Below are 20,467 nucleotides of genomic sequence, written 5' to 3' on the forward strand. Positions count from 1 at the left end.
TCTGAAGTCCTGTGGTTCAAAAGCAGCAAATTAAGGCAGCTACGTGACTCTGCTGGGTGTAATGCCCGTTTCCCCAGGGTGGTTTGCTTTTGCAGCGGCTGTGGAGAAAGGCCTGCAACACTGGCGCAAACTAACTGGCTGAGTGGCTCAGACTCAGCAATTCTAGGTTTTAGGCTGGGTCCTTTCCCCCGTGTGCAGAGTTCAAAAGTTGCAGCTGGGAAGGGAAAAGCATCAGAAAAACCAAGGAAGAGAGGATCCAGGTCTGTAAGCAGGAAAGAGATGCAGGAAATGACCCGGAGGACAAGAGGCAAACAGGAAGTCGGTAGATATAGGACATGGGCACCCGCTTTACAGAGAAGAGGCAGGAAGCCGACTGCCGGCACCTTATCTACACTCTGATGACACCGATTTTATCTGCTGCCTCAGCAAGCTGTCCACGGAAGCTCTTCCAGCAACCCAAGCTCCTGTATGTGTAGGCAGGGATCTGGGTGACTTTGAACTGTCGGCTGCCCCGCCTCCATCCTTTGGACACTCCCCTGGTTGCCCTACGGGCTCTGAGCCCCTCCGTTCCTCTGCATTCTGCCTATGGGCACGTACTCTGAATGCCCCTGTCACCTTTCCCCTCTACATTTATTTCTTTGGCAGGTTCTACTCGTTCTGGTTTAATCTGTAATTCCGAGGTGTGGGACTGCACTGCTTTACTTCAACACCAATACGTTCCTATTTCAGCTACTGTAACGGTAACATCAACACCAGCAGATATCAGCACTTGACAATATCCAAAGAGCTTCTGCCTGATCCTCACCGAGAATCAATCCTAGGATGTGGGCAGGATAGCTAGTATTGACTCCTTTTCTTTCAAACTGAGGCAATTGAGGTGGTAAAGTTCAGTGACTGCCCAATATCCCAGAGTCGCAGAGCGGTGAGCCCAGGAGTGGCTGACAGGCCGCTGACAGGTGCAGGCCCAGGCTTGGGGCACACAAGCAACATTAAGTGATAATGTCTAAAGCCAATGTGCTCTTATCTGATGTGTTAAACTGAGACCAAAACGGGGGTGGGTGGGTGGGACAGATGCAGTGACAACTCAACAGCAGGTCTATGGAATTCAAAACTCCGGATGTGGGATTTTATGAATATAGGAGCCTATGAGGAGTTTTCTCATTTTTAGATTTTCTAAATGCTTATATATTCAATGTTCTTAAAAAGACACTGAGATCCTAAATGTGAAATGCAGAAATAGTTTTAGGGTAAAAAGCTTCTGTTGAGTGATGATTTGCAAAAACACGTCTTCAGTATAGTACTCAGAACGAATGTTATGGGTCCAAAGTCTGTTCAGTTATATGACCCTATTATAAAATCTTGCCCTAAACTAAAATAAAAGTTATAGCAGTTAATATTAAATGGCAAAATACTGATATTAGGTTAACATTTACAAAAATACCCACATTTTTCGGAAAGGAACATGCTTGGGATCCAATGTGAAACAATTAATTATTGTGTTTATTCTCGAAGCTTTTATTTTGGAGTCCTGTGTCGCAAAATGACATGTTTTGTGTTTACAACAGGTATTAGAAACTTGAGATTTTTTAAAAATTTCTACTATTTTAGAGTAAAATTGGAGATAATGTTCCAAACCATCAAAAAAAAATGCAGAGCAAACTTTTCTGTATATAAACTGTACATAAAAACAAGGCACTATACATTTCGGGGAGATATTAAGGTAGAAAGGTGGATGCGCACAGATTCTTCAGAGCCCATGTCAGGAAGTACAAATCCATTTGTTCGTTTTAGCACCGGAAGCAGCACTCAGAACAAGTCAGACTTAATGCTGAAGGAGACGTTTCTGAACGTGTGTGAAGATACGCAGGGGTGCCAGAGCTAATTTCACAGAAGCAATTCCATCTACCGTTCAATATTATTTTGACACCAAAAGAAAAACAATCTTAAGAGTGAATGAATACATATTGCTTTGTTAAATACATATTTGACTTATACGGTGTTTATATAAATATATATATTTTAGAACCCACAAACTATCAAAATAACACTTTATAAAGAGAATTGCTTCCAAAAAAGGTGGGCAGTGCGGGAGTTGCCGCACACGTGCACGTAGGGACGCCTTTATTGACATTACCTGCTGAATCGTGAAAAGAGAGTTTCCAAAGGGTCCGCTTAAACATTTACAAAATACACAAATCTGGGACAAGCAGTAGAGCTAATAACTTTAGGTTTTGGAAAACTGATTAAAAAAATCTTTTTTTTTTTTTTAAATACCAGTCCAAAAAAAAAAAATACCCATTTCCCTGGTCCAATGGTATTGAAAGTGACGACAGAGGTTCCTCCAGCATCTCTCCCGCTCAGAACAGACCTTTTGCTTTCTTCAGGTTCACCTGCTTCCAGGCGGGCAGTGCATTGTATTCGTCCCTCGTCATGTCTAGTGCAAACTGCAAAATCGGGAGAAACGCCCAGCGGGTGAGTACAAGGACCCCCATCCCAGCCAAGCGTGTTGCTTAAACGCTATCACACATGAAGACGTGCTTACCTCAAAGTCTTCATCAGTGAGATAAAGCTCAAGCTTCAGAGGATCAACTCCCTCGGGCAGTGGCCTGGCTAGCAGATCAGCCAGTGGGTAAATGGTTTTACAGAGCTTGGCTAAGACATCTTCCACAAGGGTGATCTGGTTGGAAACTTCCGTATCCTAGAGAAGAGGAGGGAGCAGAGAGAACTTCATGCCCTGCATCTGCACAAATGCTTTACCGCGCACGGGCGCAAACACAGCCCTACTGTCGACTCTGCGCCCCAGCTGGAGAGGCTCGCTCAGGCAGAAGCAGGCTCTGAAATGGAAAGGAATTGCCCAAAGCCTCACAGTTCTAACTTTTACATGTCTTCCCACCCCACCAAATAAATCCTGGCTTGGGGCTGCCTCAGAAAAATGTTTAGGGACCATCACATGAGTGAATTATGGCATACGATTATTAAATTTGAACTCTAAACACTGGAAGCGTTCAAATAATGGAATTTGTTTAAAAGTATTTAAAAATAACCTTAAGAGAAATCACATCCTTTCCTATCAGCCCCATTTCTTAATCTGGAATAGAGAAAGGTAAGAAAATGCGTCTAGAAGATGCTGTTGAATCTAGATTTTTTTTAAAAAACCACTGTGCATTTAATCTGAACAGGTTATTCCAGATAAATGATCTTCCTCTGTTAAACCCGGAATCCCAGATTGGCTGCCCTCCTTTTGAGTGGCAGGAATGAACAACTAACGGTGTTGCCAAATTCATCAGTGGTGGTACAGACTAGCGCTCACGGAGTGGGTTCTGGAGCAAGCCTGCACCCGAGACCCGGGACAAGCTACGGCAGGTCTCTGTGCCTCCGCTCCTTCCCTAGAAAAACACGGATAACATGAAGACGCATCTTAAGAGACTACTGTGAAAATAAAGGAGAAAATACACGCCAAGCGCTTGGAGCCGTGCCTGGCGCCCAGCAAGCACCTGGCGATTGTGTTGCTACTACAGGCTGGTGTAGGAAGCCCGAAGTCCCTGCACACGATGCTCCAAGCCCACTGCCACCCCGGGACCTACAGCGGAAGCAGGGCACCAGGGCAGTTACAGCCTCCAGCTCAGACTGCAGGAGGCGGTGATGGTCCACACCGTGCCTAGTGTGGATTGCACGTCTATGGTAAACGGAGCCCTCTGCTATGACTGGCGGGCTCCTCCCCGTGTGGACCGAGTCCACCTGGTTCCAGAGAGAGGTGAGGCTCAGCAGTGCACTGAACATCCATTGTTAAGCAGTGGTGAACTCTTTTTCTTTACACCTGTTCAGACCTCCCGTAAAATACCTACGTCCTCTCCCCTGGAACAACAAAACAAAACAAAACAAAAAAAAACCCCTTGGAATTGCTACTGCTAGCAATGTCAAAAACTCGTAACTTAAGAAATTTGACATAGCTGTACTAAGCTTTTTTTTTTTTTATGTGGTTGGTAATTATAACGTTCTGGTTAATAGTATGTTTTAGTAAATAAAGGTTATGACAAATGCTTCCTGTGCTGACACCAGCTGGTCTCATAAAAAACTATTAATGAGCTATTAACACTGCTTATCAGGAGGGACACATTCATTCACCCAGTAATCTGAGCAGGTTAATCCATCACAGGTTTATTCTGTGTCTCCTCTAACACAAGGTTAATGTCTGAAACAAGAGGATTTTGTTGTGCCTTACATGGCCCTTGAGAAGCAATAGATTTTTAGCTAACAGAAGGAAGAGATGACAGCTTTTATTTATGTATATTCTTCAGAGTAATTAAGTTCACCTTTGCTTTTAAGTTCTTTTAACTTGAGCACCAGGTGTAGAAAATTAACCAAAAGAGCTCAAATGATTTCTTCTATTGCTGAGCTAATTCTACGTAGACTTGTTAACATGTTGTAAAAGAAAAAAACGTTTTCTCACTTTGAAAATGCAATTGGATGCCTCTCCCCAAGGGAAAGTCAACGCACAATCTGAAAGGCGGGGAGCTATCTTCACAGGGAGAGAAAGTGCGCTCACCATTTCTGTGATTTCAGCGATGTCCTCTCTGTGCTCCCAGCTGGGGAACATGTTGGTGAAAGTCAGGGGCTCCAGACCAGCGTGGATAAGGTAAGACTTGGGGGGAGGCCTCTTGATATTTTTTCCTGTAGGTACACAGAAGGCAATGTCAGTACACCCAGGGGTTGGGTCTGAGGAACTGGGCTTTCTCTGATTTCCCTTGAAATCTTTTCTTGTTTGGATCCCTTATGGTTAAAATGCAAGTTTTGAGTAGTTCATAACAACACATGGATGATGTTTATACAAAATGTCAATTTTATGATATAACAATGCATAAAACTGCATGTAATTGACCTGAGTCTGACAAAATGCTTCTAGAACTCTAAATGGGAGAAAGCCTCTCTCCGTGGCTTCGGGGTAGGACATTTTCTCTTGTGCTCACGTGTGGAGAATACCTTTGCCTTCCTAATGCAGCATTAGGTTCAGTGTCAGTTAAACAGCTAATGACAGCATTTTATAAGCCACTCTAACTTAAACATTTGGTGGAAATTTGTTACTTATCACTGATGAGCTTTTCAAGAGAAAATCGACTATACAAACTCAGTGAAACTAATCCATGAAACCGTAAAAATTAAGATAAATTAATGGCATTTTCACTTTATAAAGAATACTATAAATCTTAGGTTGACAGTATAGTAAAAAGCCATGAGTTCACTACAGATATTTTTTTAATATATATAACGCTAAAAATAATAATGAATAATAAAAAGGTTGCCATCGGCTCTCCAGGCCGTGTGGGGGAGTTTCCCACTCTCAGACAGTGTGGCACTACGTGTGGGTGGAGGCCCGCGTGTCCCCAGCATGACTCATTCCCAGTGCAAAAGGGTTTTCATCAGTCCAGGGTATTCCACAATATAGTCTTTGACCTTGAGGGTAGAGACTTAGGTGGCCCAGTTATATAAAAGAGAAAAATGAATTCTCATTCATGCTGATAGCCAAGAACACACTAATCTCAAAATTAAGAAGCCTTAAAAAATTAAAGGGGGGGGGAAAAGCTTGGCTTCGTCACTGTCTGGCAGGCTTTATCAAGGCTGGCTGGCCCACGCAGGAAGAGGAAGGCCGCTCTGCGACCCCACCCGGTGGGCGAAGCTTGTGGCCGTGGCCCTCACCTTTGCAATACTGGAGCACGGTCTCCATGGCGCTCTTCCGGTCGGAGGCCCAGCGAATGCGGGCTGAACCGGTGATCTTGTTCTCGATGGGCCACCAGCCTTGCCAGAGGTACACCTCATGGTGATTGTCAACAAGGAAAAGAGCTGTGAGGGCAAGGACAGACCAGACGATCAGGGGTCCTCCGTGGATGCTACCAGCTCACTCTTCCCCAAACCTACAGGAGGCCTTCCCGGCCTGTTGCCTTTGTTGCGGGGGGGGGGGGGGGGCAGAATCCCCTTGGCAGGGGCCAGGGGAGGGTGTCCATGATGCCTCATCCCTCTGAACATTCAATCAGAAAAAGTCTCTGGGCAGAGAGGGGTGGTATCTGCGACGCCGGCCTCTTCCCTTCCCTCTCCCCACCTCCTGTCTCCCCCGGCCCCTCCTCAGCGCAGGCCTGCTGGTGGCCCTTCTGGGAACTGCAGCGAGCTGGGTGGAGGGATAGTGCATGTGCCACTCAAGGGCTTGTGAGCACCGTGTATCTCCCAAGAGCAGATTAAACACTGGAGAGTGCATCTCCCTTGCCCTACAGGTCACTGATGTTCATGCCCCATGTGGGACTGCTTCGTAGGCGACTCAGTTCAGGGTTCTTTGCGAGAAAAACAAGCTTTAAGAAGTAGATGTGTTCCACCGCTTCCTCCCCTTTTCTTCTCATCCAACGGTCACCCTGACTCTTACTCCATGTGGCTAAGGGGCTCTCACACTTACTAGGTCCTCCTGCCCTGAGTCCTTTCCTAACACGCATTTCAGGGATGCTGTGCACACCACACCTGGAAAGCCCAATGGAGGTTGATAAGAACCTATCCTGGGCGATAGCAGGAAGGGGGGGGCGGGCAGCAGCCACTCTTAAGAAAGTTGCTAATACTTCCCAGAGTGGCAAGGGCACCAGATGAGCTTTTAAGGTGGGGACCTAGGCGGCCAGGGTCCTGCGAGATTCCTGGCTGAGGGGAGAAGGCACAAGGGCTCAGACTCGACTGCAGGAGGGCAGGAGGGTCCATGCAGCCCAGTCTCTGGTGTCTGACTGTCCCAACCGGAACAAGAGCACAGAGGTTCTGTCTTGAGGTGGAGGTCGAGTGGAAATAGCCCTGACCTTGGGATCAGAAGACATGGGTGGGAGCCTCAGCCCTGCCCTCCGGCCTTGGCTCAGCAGACACCATTCTTTGGCTGACTCAGCAGATGCTCCCACCCCCTTGCTCCCTGGCCACTTGCTTTCCCAGGCTCCCTTGCAGCAGAGGGTGGTCATGTGACAGAGCTCTGGCCAATGGGATGTAATCAGAAGTCAGCGGGGGCTTCTGGGAAAGCTTTTGCTTTATCTGATGAAAGGGAGAGACATGGCCGTCCCTGTCCCTACCTCTTCTTCCTGTCTTGAAGGAAAACATGATGGCAGGAGCAGGGGCAGCCAACTGTGGACCATGAAGCAACAAGACTGAGGGGAGGCTGGGAGAACAGCAGAGATTCCAGGCCTGACATAATTGTGCTCAACTTAACTGACATATTTGGGTGAGTTAAGTAACTGGGCCTCAGTTTCTTAGACTGTAACATATGGTTGATGTCCCCTTCCTTTTGGAGTAGGTGTGAGGATGAAATTAGGTAACATAAGAAAGTTACTTGCCAGTGTACTTGGCAAATAAAAACTGTTTACTAAATATGAACGTCAAATAAAAAGGCTCTTTGGAAGGTGTATCTTCTGCGGCTCGGCCCGACGCCCCCTTCCGCCGGCCGTACCTGGCTGTGGTGCACTATAAAGATCTTCCTGCAGGAAGGGCATGGAATTGACCACAGAGGGGTCTCGGGCGGGGTACATGAATTCCGTGGCTGAGAAATCACCGGAGGAACTGCTGAGGATGAACAGGCGGGGTGTGAAGTTAAAATTTCCAGGATCTTTGAAAGAAAAGAGAACAAAGCTGAAGACAAAATAGGCACCAAAGTACATCCCAGATAGATTAGAGAATTAAGGTAAAACATAAAATAATCCAAAAATGAGTGTGAAGATAGGTAAGATTTATCTGAACTTGGAGGTGGGGAAGGCCTTTTTAATCATAATTATAAAATAAGTAATGAAAGGAGAATGAATTTATGTGTTGACAGTATAAAAATGAAAAATTTCATTGCAAAAAAACCCCAAAGTGAAAAGGCAAGTGACACAATGAAAAATATGGAAACTTGTTAATATCTTTAGTATATAAAGAAATATAATAAAGATAAATATCTCAATGAAAATGTGTAAAAGGCAAAAATAAAACATTCACCAAAGTAGAAATACAAATGACTAAAAAAAAAAAAAATACATACAGTGTTTAACAGTACTTCCAATTTAAAACATTAAGTTAGAACAATGCTTAGATATCAGTTTGCCCCACTAATTTTGGCCGAGAGGAAAAGGTAACCTACCGAGTCTCTGTGCTGAAAATGTACACTCTCGTATGTATATTGCTGGTGAGAATGAAACTTGGTGCCAATGTCCTGGGGCACCCTTGTTGATATGTACTCTAAATCTTTTCTACCTTTACCATAGCAGTTCTGTATGTAGGACTTTAACTAGAAATAAATGCAGATACTTATTTTAAATTTATCCACAATTCTATTGTATAATGAGGAAAAATTGGAAACAGCTCTCTAAACTAAAATTAAACTAAAAAAGACAGGTTAAGTAGAAAATGGCATATAGCATCTTCATGGAATACCCTGCAGCCGCAAAAGTCTAAATATGAACAACTTGAGACACTGTTCATAATAAAGGGAAAAATCAGGTTACAAAACTGTATACTGCAATCCAAAATTTTCTTAAATATAGGTATGTATGGATCACATAGAGAAATGTTAATTCTAGTTACCTTTGAGAGAGATGATTATAAGGGACTTAGTTTCTTTTTCAACTGCTCTCTGCTTTCAAACATTTTCCATCATCAACATGCATTATTAAGAAAAACCATATAGGGGCGCCTGGGTGGCTCAGCCATATAAGTATCCAACTCTTGATTTCAGCTCAGGTTATGATCTCAGGATCATGAGATGGAGCCCCTGCTTAAGATTCTCTCTCCCTCTCCCTCTGCCCCTCCCCCCTCCTAACCCCTGTTGCGTGTGTGCGTGCAAAGGCGCTCTCAAAAAAATAAATAAAAATCAAAGTTCATGAAAATTGAGAGGTGGTATAATGGAGTGGTGGTTCTGAGTACATCTCACTGTGGTTCAACCCTGGGCAGGTTGATGAACTTCCCCGTGCCTCAGTTTCCTCATTGGTAGAAACCTGGTGGCATCAGGTTGTGAGTGCTGGGTTGATGTGTATCAGGTGCTTAGGTGGTGCCTGGCTCATCCTGAACTGCTTAATACTTGTTAGCTCTCCTTATGTTCATCTGTATTGAAGTTGATCTGTATTTTGTGTATTTAAATACAAAACTGACTTATTCTCTAATCTGAACTCCATTGTGTCCCTGCACCCAGGAAGCTGTCTAAACCGAAAGCATCCTGTTCCATAGGATCACAGTGTGTCACTGCTCATCTGGTTTCCTGGAATTTTCGTCTTCCCTCTCTTCAAGTCACGCTTACCTTCAAGGCTCTGTTTAAATGCCCTGTCTTCTGTGGGGCCACGCATGATTTTCCTGGTGGAACTCATCTTTTTTCTTTTTAACTCTCAGCCTCCTTCATTTGTACCTCTTTTATGACACACTAAAGTTTTATTTGGCATTATACCCGTCTTGCATATTATTTAGCATCCTTATTGGGTTGTAGGCCTGTGAGGACCTAGCCTCAGTCTGATTCATTGGGTGTTGTACACAATACAGGCTCAATAAATATGCATCGACTAAATTAGTGATGGAAGGCTACGGAATGTTCTATTACCTTGAAGCATGCAGTCGTAGGCTTTCCTATCTCTCCTTCCTAAAGCGTCCCAGAAGCCCAGGGGCTCGGATCCTTCGTCACACTCGTGTATTGTCACTTTGCTGCTACTATGCAGTCCTGCTTCCAGGGGACATCTGCACGGAGAAAATCCAGTAGGTTTTTTTTAATAAGCCCTGGACGTGTTGGCAGTACAAAATTATTCAAGACTAAATCTACGGACCGGTTCACCATCTCTCTTCTACTTTCTAACTAAAACAGTTCTCACTAATGAATGAAAACGTGCTCTGTGGTTTATGAGTGTGTGTGTGTGTGGGGGGGGGGGCGGGGCAATGAGAGGGACTGGCTTGGCCCTTAGAGAAGAATGTACGATTACATATAAAATGTAATGAAAGTGATATACATTTTTATATATAACATACATACTTACTATTCCTTGTCCTCTCCTGCTAGAACATAAGCTTCACGGGGACGGAGACTTGGGTTTGTTCACTAGCCAAGTCCCTGGTCCCTAAATCTGGGCTTGGCACCAAGTACGTGCTCAATCATACCTGCTGAGTGAATGAGTGAATGAGTTCATTGTTTTTTCTCAGTGGTCCAAGGGGAAAAGCTGATGGACCAGGGATGCCTTCGACTAGCTCAGTGAAGGTCAGTTATCACTCCTCCCCGCTCCCTAGCGCACAGAACAGGGTCTGGAGAGGAGACGCTTGGCTTCCCAGCTGGCTGCCCATGGCAAGGGCCCTGGCCTGCGTGCTCTCCTTAGCGCTGGCTATGCAAACGGTCCCGAGGGAACTCTGTCCCCACCACACTGCCCTGGGGCCCAGAGGACGGATTGGACCAAATGATACTTCGGTGGCATATTGTGGCCCTGGAAACTTTTCACTTTTACTGTTCAGATGTTACCACCGTCCTTCGGGGGTCTCAGCCTGAGGAAGCACTAGGCGTCCCCCGAAAGCCGGGGTGACGCTGGGCTCTGGCTGGCTGTCTACAGGGCCTGCTGGGCGTGGGCTGCAGCCCCTTCTAGATGGTGACTGCGCAGGACAACCCACTCCCTTGCAGGCTTTCTCTTCCTGCTTCAGTTTTCCCTCTCCCCCTGTGGCCCTTGAGTACTGCCCTGGCACTGGGTGCTTCCGTGGGGAGCTGCCCGAGTGTGGGGGCCTGCCTGGGACAGGAACCAACCCCAGCCCCTGCTGTGCTGCGCCCCAGAACTGGCCCAGGCAGGCCGACCACTCCCTGGCAGGTGGCTGCCTTGGAGAATGCAGAAACACGGTCGTCCTCTGAAAAGGGGGCATCTCCTAGTCGGATACGGTTGGTTGGTGGTCTCCCCAGCTCTTCTTCAGCTCAATGCTTTCTAACTTTCCACGGCTCTGGCAGAACTAAAACTCTGACCCCTGAAAGATATTTGAAATTTGCTCTCTTTAAATGACTAAGGACTCCAGGCTTTTTGTTCAAAAGATGAACTGTACCTACAAAGAAACTAAAGCACTTGTTGGGGTCATTTCCCCTGCTCCTCACTCCACCTTTTATGGAGGCAGGTAAATCCTCAGAAAGTGGGGGAAGCCCTCACATCAGCAGTTTTACGGGAGATGTGTGTCACACCCGCTTGGAACGTGAGAGGCGGCTGACGAGGTTCATAACTACCCCCTGCTGAAGTCACTTTAAGTACACCAGGGTTTCTATGGGCTTCTACTGGGTATCCTTCCCACCTTAGCCTGTGTCCCACAGGGAAGCCCCTTCTGGAGAGGCGCCCACGCACAACACTCACTGTTCTTTGATTTTATTTGCTGCAGTCCTTCCAACCTCCTTCGTGTGGGCTTGGGCTTTGCATCCATGCCACAAGTAAATGAGGGCTTTATTTACGTTGAGGACAACCATGGAAGTCCTGGACCTCAGGCTACTACAGTGACAGGCCACTTCCAGCAAATTTCCTTCCACGGGCACTTCTCCTCGCACACAGTACAGCCTCCACTCGCCTGCAGGGGGCACCAGCGGCACAGAGTTAGGCCCGGTGCTGCCCCCAGAGCTGCCCTCCATCGGCAGTCACCAGCCAGCACCACCACCCAGCCCGGCCCAGCCTGGGGCGGGCAGCAGCTAGCTTACTGCAGGCCCAGAAAGCACATCCTTTTGAAGTTAGAAGCAGGTTCATGATGTAGAAAGACCATTTTTACAAATTTATAAATACCCAGGTAAATCCTGTAACAGGCATATTTTAAGAGGCTCTGACGCTAAGCACTTTTTTTTTGGGGGGATGCTGGCCCCCCAAAATCTCATAATTTATAATGGACAACCCACTGAATTGTTTCCCTCTTAAGAAGAGACTGAGTCACTGAGAGGATTCAGTTTAAGGTGGAGTCATCTGTCAGCCTCCTGCATGCAAAGTCCTATCCTGAAGTAAACTCCACAGGACTGGGGTTGGGGTGGGGAGCTATGAGCTCCCCATACAGCTGATTTGTAAGGCAAACGTTAGGAGGCTTTCAGGGGTAAAGACACACCTATATAAAAGGAGATTTACTTTAACCCCTCTTGTGTATAAAAATATCTTCCAGGAGAGGGGAAAAAACCAAATTCCAATAGTAAAGTGACTTACTTTGCGCATTTTCTTCTTCCTCTTCCCGTCTCCCGGAGTGCACCACCATGCCCCCCTGGAAACACTGCAGAAAGCAGGGGGGCTCCTTTCCCTGCAGAACCTGGACCTTTCAACGTAAACACATTCAAATAAGTAACATGTACTGGGTTTCCAGAGTCTTCAAAATAATACATGTCTATGGTAAAAAAAAATCTGGAAAATATCAAGAAGTGCACACAAAAGCCAGTGATAATACTATTATCTCAAGATAACCACCATAAAAATTCCAGGGCCTAGCTTTCCTTTCCAAGTATTTTTCAGGTATATGTCTTTCCCAGGCAAAAATAGGATTGCTGTTTTATGTTACTTTATACTGATTTTCTTCACGTGATGTATTTCGGTCACCAAAGGCTCTTGAAACATGAATTTTGACATTTCAATGGTATTCCATGGTATAGATGTAACATGACTGATTTAAACACATTTTCAACAAAGTCTGCCTCTCGGCAAGGAGAATGGCTGGTCACTTAGTAATTCTGGGGGAAAGAACAGTCTCTTTTGCAACCATGCCCAGAGTCCACTCACAGCGCCGTGGGCCTGCCGACCACGGCCTCGCCCTCGCCTGTGAACCACTGTGTTCCAGCAGGTGGTAGCTGCTCATAAACTGTGTGGGTTGACTCCACTCACTCTCACTCCGGCTAGACATTTTCCTTTAACAAGGAAACTGTTGACTGAGTCCGGCACTCCAGGCACACCAAAAGGTAGGAAGCATTTCCCACCAAGTGTTAACCAAGCTCAGGGCCCGTTCTGCATAATTAAGTGCCATTTTGTGGCAGTGTTTTATAGGTCTGGAGTGTTCTTACATCTGTTGGCTTGACAAAAAAAAAAAAAAAAAAAAATGCAATGCTCAAACTAGAGAGGTTAAGACTCAAAATTCTAAGGCGGATTTTGAAGGCATGATTAAAACATGGCCTTTACAAAAATTAAAAAGGCAGTTGAAATGACCCACAATTAAGAAAAAATTAAAATGCAGTGGTCTCTAACAATTATTTACAATTATTATATGGTCTACAGTAGGAAATATATATTTTTTAGGGAAGAGGAGCAGCTCTTAGAAGGCTAAAAGTGAGTGCTGATCTATTCTGGAGAAAATTCACCTGTTCTCTTCCCTGGTGCTATTGTTAACTACTCATCCGAGGTCCTGAAGATATTTGCACATGGCATCATGTTCTCCCCAAAACCCCACAGTCAACTCTTAATTACTAAAGGGTGGGACCCGAGGCAAAGATAATCCGAACATCCAAAAGTACTGTTTACAAAGCTTTGGCACTGGCATTAAACAGGCCCTGCGGTTACAGTGGTGGGGAAGACCAGCACGCACTGTCTCTTTCATGCTTGCATTAAATAAATAAGACATTAAATAAATAAGTAAACACAACGTATTCAAAGTGTAAACAAAATGACAACTTGATTATGTAGTTTTAAGTAGTGGTAAGAATGGTAAGTGCTATAAAACAGAGTAACAGGACAGAGAATAGGAAGGGATTTGGATAAAATAGGTGACATTTGAATAGCTATCTGAATCTTGAGGTTGAAAGTTACTGTGGATACAGAGGAACTTGTGGGAATGGGAAATTGTGCAAAGGCCCTGGGGTAGAGGGAAAGAGGTCTGAGCAGTGGCAAAGAAGCCTAGACTAGCTCCGGCCATGGTGCAAGACAGAGGGCTGGGGGGTGCAGTGGCCTGCCACGAAGGTGGAGGCGCACCACCAGGAAAACGCTGGGACTGCGGTCCAAGTGTGCTGGAGAACAAGGGAATGACATGATCTGACAGGATCCAGAAAAAAAGCACTCAGGCTGCTGTGAGGGATGCAGATGATGGGAATCCTAATTTTTATGTTAATCTCTGATATTTCCCTAGGACAGATTTGTGTAAGTGGAAAAAGTGATCAGAGTTTATGAGGATTTTTAAGGTTCTTGAGCCAAACTGCTTTTCAGGATGGCTGTTTCAAGCTATCCTTCCCAATGGAAGCATCCTGCTAGAAATCCTCACCAGCCTCAGACCCATTCTTTATAAAACCTCCAGCAGTTTTAGAAGTGGAAAATAGCATCTCTTTGTTTTATTTACCATTCCTTGAGTATTAGTCAAGTGGAAACTTAAAAAAAAGAAAAAAAACCAAACCACTCACTGGCACTTTGTACTTGATTTGTGGATTTACTATTTGCAGATGCAACATCTCCTTTAAGAGCACATGACTCCCGGCCAGGCGGTGGGGAGGTGGGAGTGGAGGCCCAGCCTGGAATCTGGGGAAGCCAGCCAGGACTAAGCGTCACTTGCATGATGCGGTCTTTGTTCACTGGACTGGCTCTTCAGGGGACCCGGCCCCAACCCCGGGGGCTCTGCAGGAAGGCCAAGTCTCTCCTCCCCTGGGGCAGCCACTTCCCAGGACTTACCTGGGCACCCCTCTCCTCATCCAGCTCCACCGTCATCAGAGCCGACGTGCCCTTCTCGCTCACGGTGGACTGCCGGCCTTGCCAGAAGAAGTAGACACACTTCTCTTTGCCAGCCACCCGTACCGAGTGCTCTCCCTTTTGTCGACTTCCCACTGCAAACACAAAGAACCCACAAGGGCGGAGTAATCAGAAGAAATAGCTTTTGGGCCTGGGGCTGAGGAGAAAAACCATCTTTCTTCCCGTTAACTGATCCTGAGCCTCCAAATTGGAGAAAAAATGATCTCGCCTTCTTGATACCCTGAGAAAAACATCTGTCATCCTACAGGAAGGCGGCAGATCTCTCCAAGTATGTGACAGAGAAAAACGGTGGCTGCCGGAGCAGGATTCCCAAAGACACAAATGCATTTTCCGTATCACGCCATTTTTTTGGGCAAAAGATCAGCTGGTAGAGAAAAGATATTGAGAACAACAGCTGGGCCAGCTTTAAGCACAAAGGGAAAAGTTTAGTCTGTGAAAACGATTCTAATAAAACAAAACAAAACACCACTCTGAAGTTTCCAAATTCTGTCAGAAATGGAAGAGATCTATTGCTGACATATCACTTTCATAAACGAATCTGGGATTTCAATCCTATCTGTCCCCAGGCAGCCAGGTTGGAGGGACTCGGTCAACCTTAGCAGCACCCAGGACACAGATCTCACTGAAGAGCAGGCGCGGAAAGTTCACTGGTCAAGGGGCCATCTTTAAAAGGCCGTATTTTAGACCTCGCCTCGCTACTTTTAGGGTATATACCGCACTCCAGCCTCTGCTCATTCATTCATTCATTCAGCAGATAGTCCCCGAGCACCTACAGTGTGCCGGGGACTCTTCCCGATATCAGGATAAGCCAGACGGACTGCTCCCCTGCTCTCATTCAACCAACAGATGAGCAAGACAGTCTCAGATAGTCCCAAGTGCTCTGAGGAAGACAGACGGGGGGACGTGACCTGGGGCAGGGTGAGTACCGATGGGATTCCCTGTTGAGGGAAGGCCTCTCTGAGGAGGTGACCAATGACAAGAGGACAGGACCTGCAGGCAGACCCTTCTGGAATGAATGAGGTCAGGAGACTAAGCTGTTACCTCAGATGCCTGCCTGGGTGGTCCCAGAAAGTGGTGGTCAACAAGGGGAGAAAACAGGCGGTTCTAAACCCCAGCCCCCCCCCCACTTATTGAAAATTAAAGATGATAACTGGATTCTCTGGTTCTATATGAACTCAGTTTTTTTCAGCTCCAATCCCATTTACAACATCACAGCTGTCTTGAGGTTTGAAGGTAAGAAGAAAGCTCATTTATTTTAAGTTCTTAGGAGGCCAGGGCCATATTTATTTGATTTTTTTGGCCCTTTAGCAAAGCACTCTATAAACAGTTTCCATAAACGATTATAATACTTCTTACAGCACTTTGCCTAAGCACAACCTTCAGTGCCGTCTTTTGTGGACCTTAACTGGTCAAGTTCCTGTATTTTTAAGTGGATGAGATGAAAGAGAAACAAACCATCAATGAATAGGTCAGGCATATTCACAATTAGTTTGGAAGCCACTCCTTTGAAATTTCTGCTACTTTAGATAGGAACAAAAGTTTGCCTTTGATTAGCAAATCCCACTCTTCAAAGTAGTGAAAATTAGTCCTGTCAGCTGGGGAGAGATATGCTTAAAACAGGTCACAGAAGTTGATACATAGCTTGAAATTTGTTAGCATTTAAATACATTGTGTAAGTATATATTCAGGTTTCAATAATAACCAATGTTTTACCACCTACCATCCTCATGTGGACTTCAGTATCTACATCTAAAATAGAAATATTTTCTTAAAATATTTCATAATAGTTTTTTCAGTATTTTTCCTTGGAATTTTCGTCAGTATACCCAAATTTAATCCTACACACAACTTAATTCTTATTCCATTTATTTTTAATTTTAGCAAAGTAAAGATTCAGCTTTCATCAGTAAGACATGGCGGACTGTAACCTTTATAGACTTGATCAGATGGCTAATTTAAAGTGTTGATGTCTCGTGCCTCAAAATACTTTCCGGAGTCAGTTTGTGACCAGTAGCTGTGTTTAGAGTAACAGAAGACACGAAGAACGTAAAGAACTGCTCCTGGTCAGGTGGTCTTGCAGCAGAATCCCATTTACTGCTCACCGACTCACGGCAGCTCGAGCATGTATCATGCTCCAGAGCTGCCTGGCTCTGTTACTGGGGCAGGATCCAACCTGCCAAGGCCTTCCATCTCCCTTCCCTGGAGTGCACGGTTCACTCCCCAAGGAGTTTCTCTGTGCACCTGTGCAGGCTGCCTGGTGTCTGCCAGGAGGATGACTGTCCTGTCTCTACAGCCAATGGTTTCTGCTGACCCTGTCCCGGAAGAGCTTCCCGAGCTCCGAGTTCAGTCCTGTTTGCAGGTGTGGCCCTTGAGGGGTACGAGTGATGAGGGGCTGGACCACAGTGGCCAAGGGGCCACTGTTCATGCCACTGGGCTATGCTTCTCTGCTCCCAGAGGGACCGTCTGGAGATCTGAATGCTCCCTGCTCTAACTTAATGCTCTGCAGCTGGACTTCTTCAGCGTTGTAACTTAGCTCATAAAGAAGCCGCTGGAGCTGGCTGTGAGATGTGCATTGTGTTTACAGAAAGTATTTGCCTGGGCGAAATCATTATTTCTTAGGGGCCTCCAAGAGAATAGTCTCTGAAGGCCTCAGAAATCTTGGATTCATGTGATTCACAGTGATTTTGCTTGTGTTGCTTAGGACATCAGTGACGATTATTTCTGTGTCAGGCACATGCTAAACATTATACGTATTAGATCATAATTGTAAACATGAGAGACGATGGACTCTGAAAAACAAACTGAGGGTTCTAGAGGGGAGGGGGGTGGGAGGATGGGTTAGCCTGGTGATGGGTATTAAGGAGGGCACGTACTGCATGGAGCACTGGGTGTTATACAAAAACAATGGATCGTGGATCACCACATCAAAGACCAATGATGTAATGTGTGGTGACTAACATAACGTAATAAAATAAAATTAAAAAAAAAAGATTATAATAATCTGTGAGCTGGGTATCATCTCTGTTTTCTAGGTGAGAACACCGAAGCTCAGACAGGCTAATTCACTTTATCCACCTTGCAAAGCTGGTATGTAGGGCCTGAGAGAAGATGCAGGCTGTATGGCCCCAGGGCCTGTGGCCTCTCCTCCAAGTCCTAGGGCCTCCTTATGAATGGGAAGGGGGCTTTCAGTGTCCTAATCTGCTCTCTACTCCCCGTGTGACTTTGGGTGGGGGCTACTGAGAAATCAGTAGAACGACACGGTACATCCCGGGGCGCCTCGGGGAGGCACTCAAGGACAGTGTGCAGCAAAGCCCCCAGTGCTGTGCCTCGTGGGCCGTGGGCCGGGTGGGCCTCCAGGCCGGGGCCACCCCCCAACAGCCCTGGGTGCAGCCTCCGATCCACTGGCCGCCAGCAGAGCCCGCCTTGGGGAACCCAGCTGTCCTCCTGCGGCATGACGTCGCTGCTTCACCCACACCTGCCTTATTGGCATTTATGCTATATGCTTCCTGAAGGCAGGGCCGGATGGATTTACCTACTCCCTAAAATAAGTGTCTTATGCCCAGAAGACAGATTAGGTGCTCAGTAAATGCCGCCAGGTGATTAACATACTTTTTTTTTTTTTTTTTTAAGATTTTATTTATTTGACAGAGAAAGACACAGCGAGAGAGGGAACACAAACGGGGAGTGGGAGAGGGAGAAGCAGGCCTCCCGCAGAGCAGGGAGCCAGATGCGGGGCTCGATCCCGGGACTCCAGGATCATGACCTGAGCCGAAGGCAGCCGCCCAACCGACTGAGCCACCCAGGCGCCCAACAGACTTACTTTTGATCAATTAGGAAAGAAATCAACTGGTTTTGAGTCTGCAGGCGTCTCATCAGCAGACCACAGCCTCCACTGCCTGGGGCCCCGGGGCAGCCACAGCTGGTCAGCAAAGAGGCTGTCTGAGAGGTGAATAAACTCCCAGGGGCTGAATCTCGAAATCCCAAGGTTGCGACAAACTCCTAAATGGCGGGGCTGAGGGACGCTGCCGAGAACTGGCTACTTCTGGGCAGGGAAAAGGGGTTCTCCCTCCAAAGTCCACTGGCTCTCCTCCCTCACTACCTCTCGTGCAAAGCACACAACTGAGTGTTTTGCTTGAGTATTTCACCGACAGGAACCACGAGCAGTTTGACTATGTATTTATTCTACCCGATCCACAGAGCGTGTTAATGCTCCCAGCCTCAGAGGAAACAGCTTCTTTTATTTTTCATAAATCTTTTGTGCGTTACCACACCATTTGGTTGCAGTTCTAAGTCATCCAGATAGGCTTCACTTAAGACTTTCATTTAGGGCGCCTGGGTGGCTCAGTTGGTTAAGCGACTGCCTTCGGCTCAGGTCATGATCCTGGAGTCCCTGGATCGAGTCCCGCATCGGGCTCCCTGCTCGGCAGGGAGCCCGCTTCTCCCTCTGACCCTCCCCCCTCTCATGTGCTCTCTCTCTCTCTTTCTTTCTGTCTCAAATAAATAAATAAAATCTTTAAAAAAAAAAAAAAAAAGACTTTCATTTAAGCAGTAGACAGCCACATGGCAAATATCATTTGGAGGCAAATCATCACTTTCCCAGAGAACCTCTGGGGACGGGGCGGGGGAGGGAGTGGGGGGAGCAGAGAAACCTTAACTTCTCTAAGGAAACATGACATTCGTTAGCAATGCTAGCTCATCAGGATCCATCTTTAAGGTTGACTAAGTGGTTCTCAAAGCGAAGGACCAGATTGGCGCGCTGTCCCCAACGGCTGACGGTAAGGCAGCGCGCACGGGGAAGGGGCTCTAAGAAGTGCTCCCTCCCTGGCCCGCGTCTGCGTGAAGAAAACGGAAGTGCTCACTGACCTGCGGTGCTCACCATGTACTTCCACTTGACTACATAGGCGTCTCCCTCGTGGAACTGCCCGATGCTCTGTTTGGGGAGCCTGCTGTAGTCAAATTCGAGGATGTGCCAGACATCCACCGAGACACTGGCAACCTCAAACTGCCTCCTGTCGTCCCCTTCCACCAGGCCGTAGCCGCGACCCACGTTCACCCCGTCCAGCACGGTGCCTGTTGTCACCTGGGGCACCACCACCATCCGCGCCACATCGTACGGCTTGGCTTCGGCCCTAGGATCATCCTACGAGGGAACGTAGAGTGTTGGTTCAGGGGCCTGTTCCTACAGCCATTTCTTGTCATACTCACTGCTGTTTCAGAAAGTCAGGCTTTCCAGCTCTGTCCCGGCATTTCACTGCATTTCGGGGAAAGACTACGGAGGCCTGAATAGCCCCCCATGACAGCGAATGCGTCGCCTGTAAACCCGGAGGCACAGGCAGGCCTACTTCACCTCGGGAAGGTAGAATATAACTGGAAACCCGTTTGCGTCTCCCAGTAAACCCCGGGAAGGCTTTTAAGCTTCAAGGCCTCTGTTGTCGGGACCTCAACCAAGGCCTGAGGTTTAAGACTTGATTCCCAAAAATACCTTTTGCTGGGCAAGTTCGCTGGCGCTCTTGTCATTAGGTCTCTTCAGCTCAGTCCAATCGAGAAATTTCTCTTTGAACAAAATAGTCTCATTGTGTTCTGTAAGTCTCCCGAATATTGCCCAATCAGGTCGCCCCTGTCCTTTTCTGAAAGGGTGAGTGGGTGGGGGAGGAGACAGGAAAAGAACCGAGATTAAGCCATGCGAAAACAAAGGAAAGGAATCGAAAACAGACACCCGTGGCTACTGAAAACAACTCAGAATACATTAGTGGTATAGAGAATGAGTGGTTCGTGTTGTTGGATGAGTGGTATTTTAGTATTTCAGC

General features: G+C 46.6%; 1 protein-coding gene across 1 annotated transcript in view; it reads right to left on the bottom strand.

Annotated features, from left to right (window-relative positions):
- Window positions 1-1,485: 1,485 nt before the first annotated feature.
- Window positions 1,486-20,467, bottom strand: part of SVIL (supervillin) — a 92,096-nt gene continuing 73,114 nt past the window's right edge. The window contains exons 23-33 of the mRNA XM_044915513.1: window positions 20,143-20,287; window positions 19,524-19,800; window positions 14,583-14,734; window positions 12,153-12,258; window positions 11,331-11,538; window positions 9,569-9,702; window positions 7,457-7,612; window positions 5,695-5,838; window positions 4,547-4,671; window positions 2,543-2,698; window positions 1,486-2,444 (exon numbers count right to left, since the gene is read on the bottom strand). Coding sequence (XP_044771448.1) covers window positions 2,358-2,444; window positions 2,543-2,698; window positions 4,547-4,671; window positions 5,695-5,838; window positions 7,457-7,612; window positions 9,569-9,702; window positions 11,331-11,538; window positions 12,153-12,258; window positions 14,583-14,734; window positions 19,524-19,800; window positions 20,143-20,287 — 1,690 coding nt within the window. The 3' untranslated portion in view covers window positions 1,486-2,357. The remainder of the gene's footprint in view (window positions 2,445-2,542; window positions 2,699-4,546; window positions 4,672-5,694; window positions 5,839-7,456; window positions 7,613-9,568; window positions 9,703-11,330; window positions 11,539-12,152; window positions 12,259-14,582; window positions 14,735-19,523; window positions 19,801-20,142; window positions 20,288-20,467) is intronic.

The sequence above is a fragment of the Neomonachus schauinslandi genome, chromosome 5 (assembly GCF_002201575.2).
Source record: "Neomonachus schauinslandi chromosome 5, ASM220157v2, whole genome shotgun sequence".
In the NCBI taxonomy this organism is placed as follows: domain Eukaryota; kingdom Metazoa; phylum Chordata; class Mammalia; order Carnivora; family Phocidae; genus Neomonachus; species Neomonachus schauinslandi.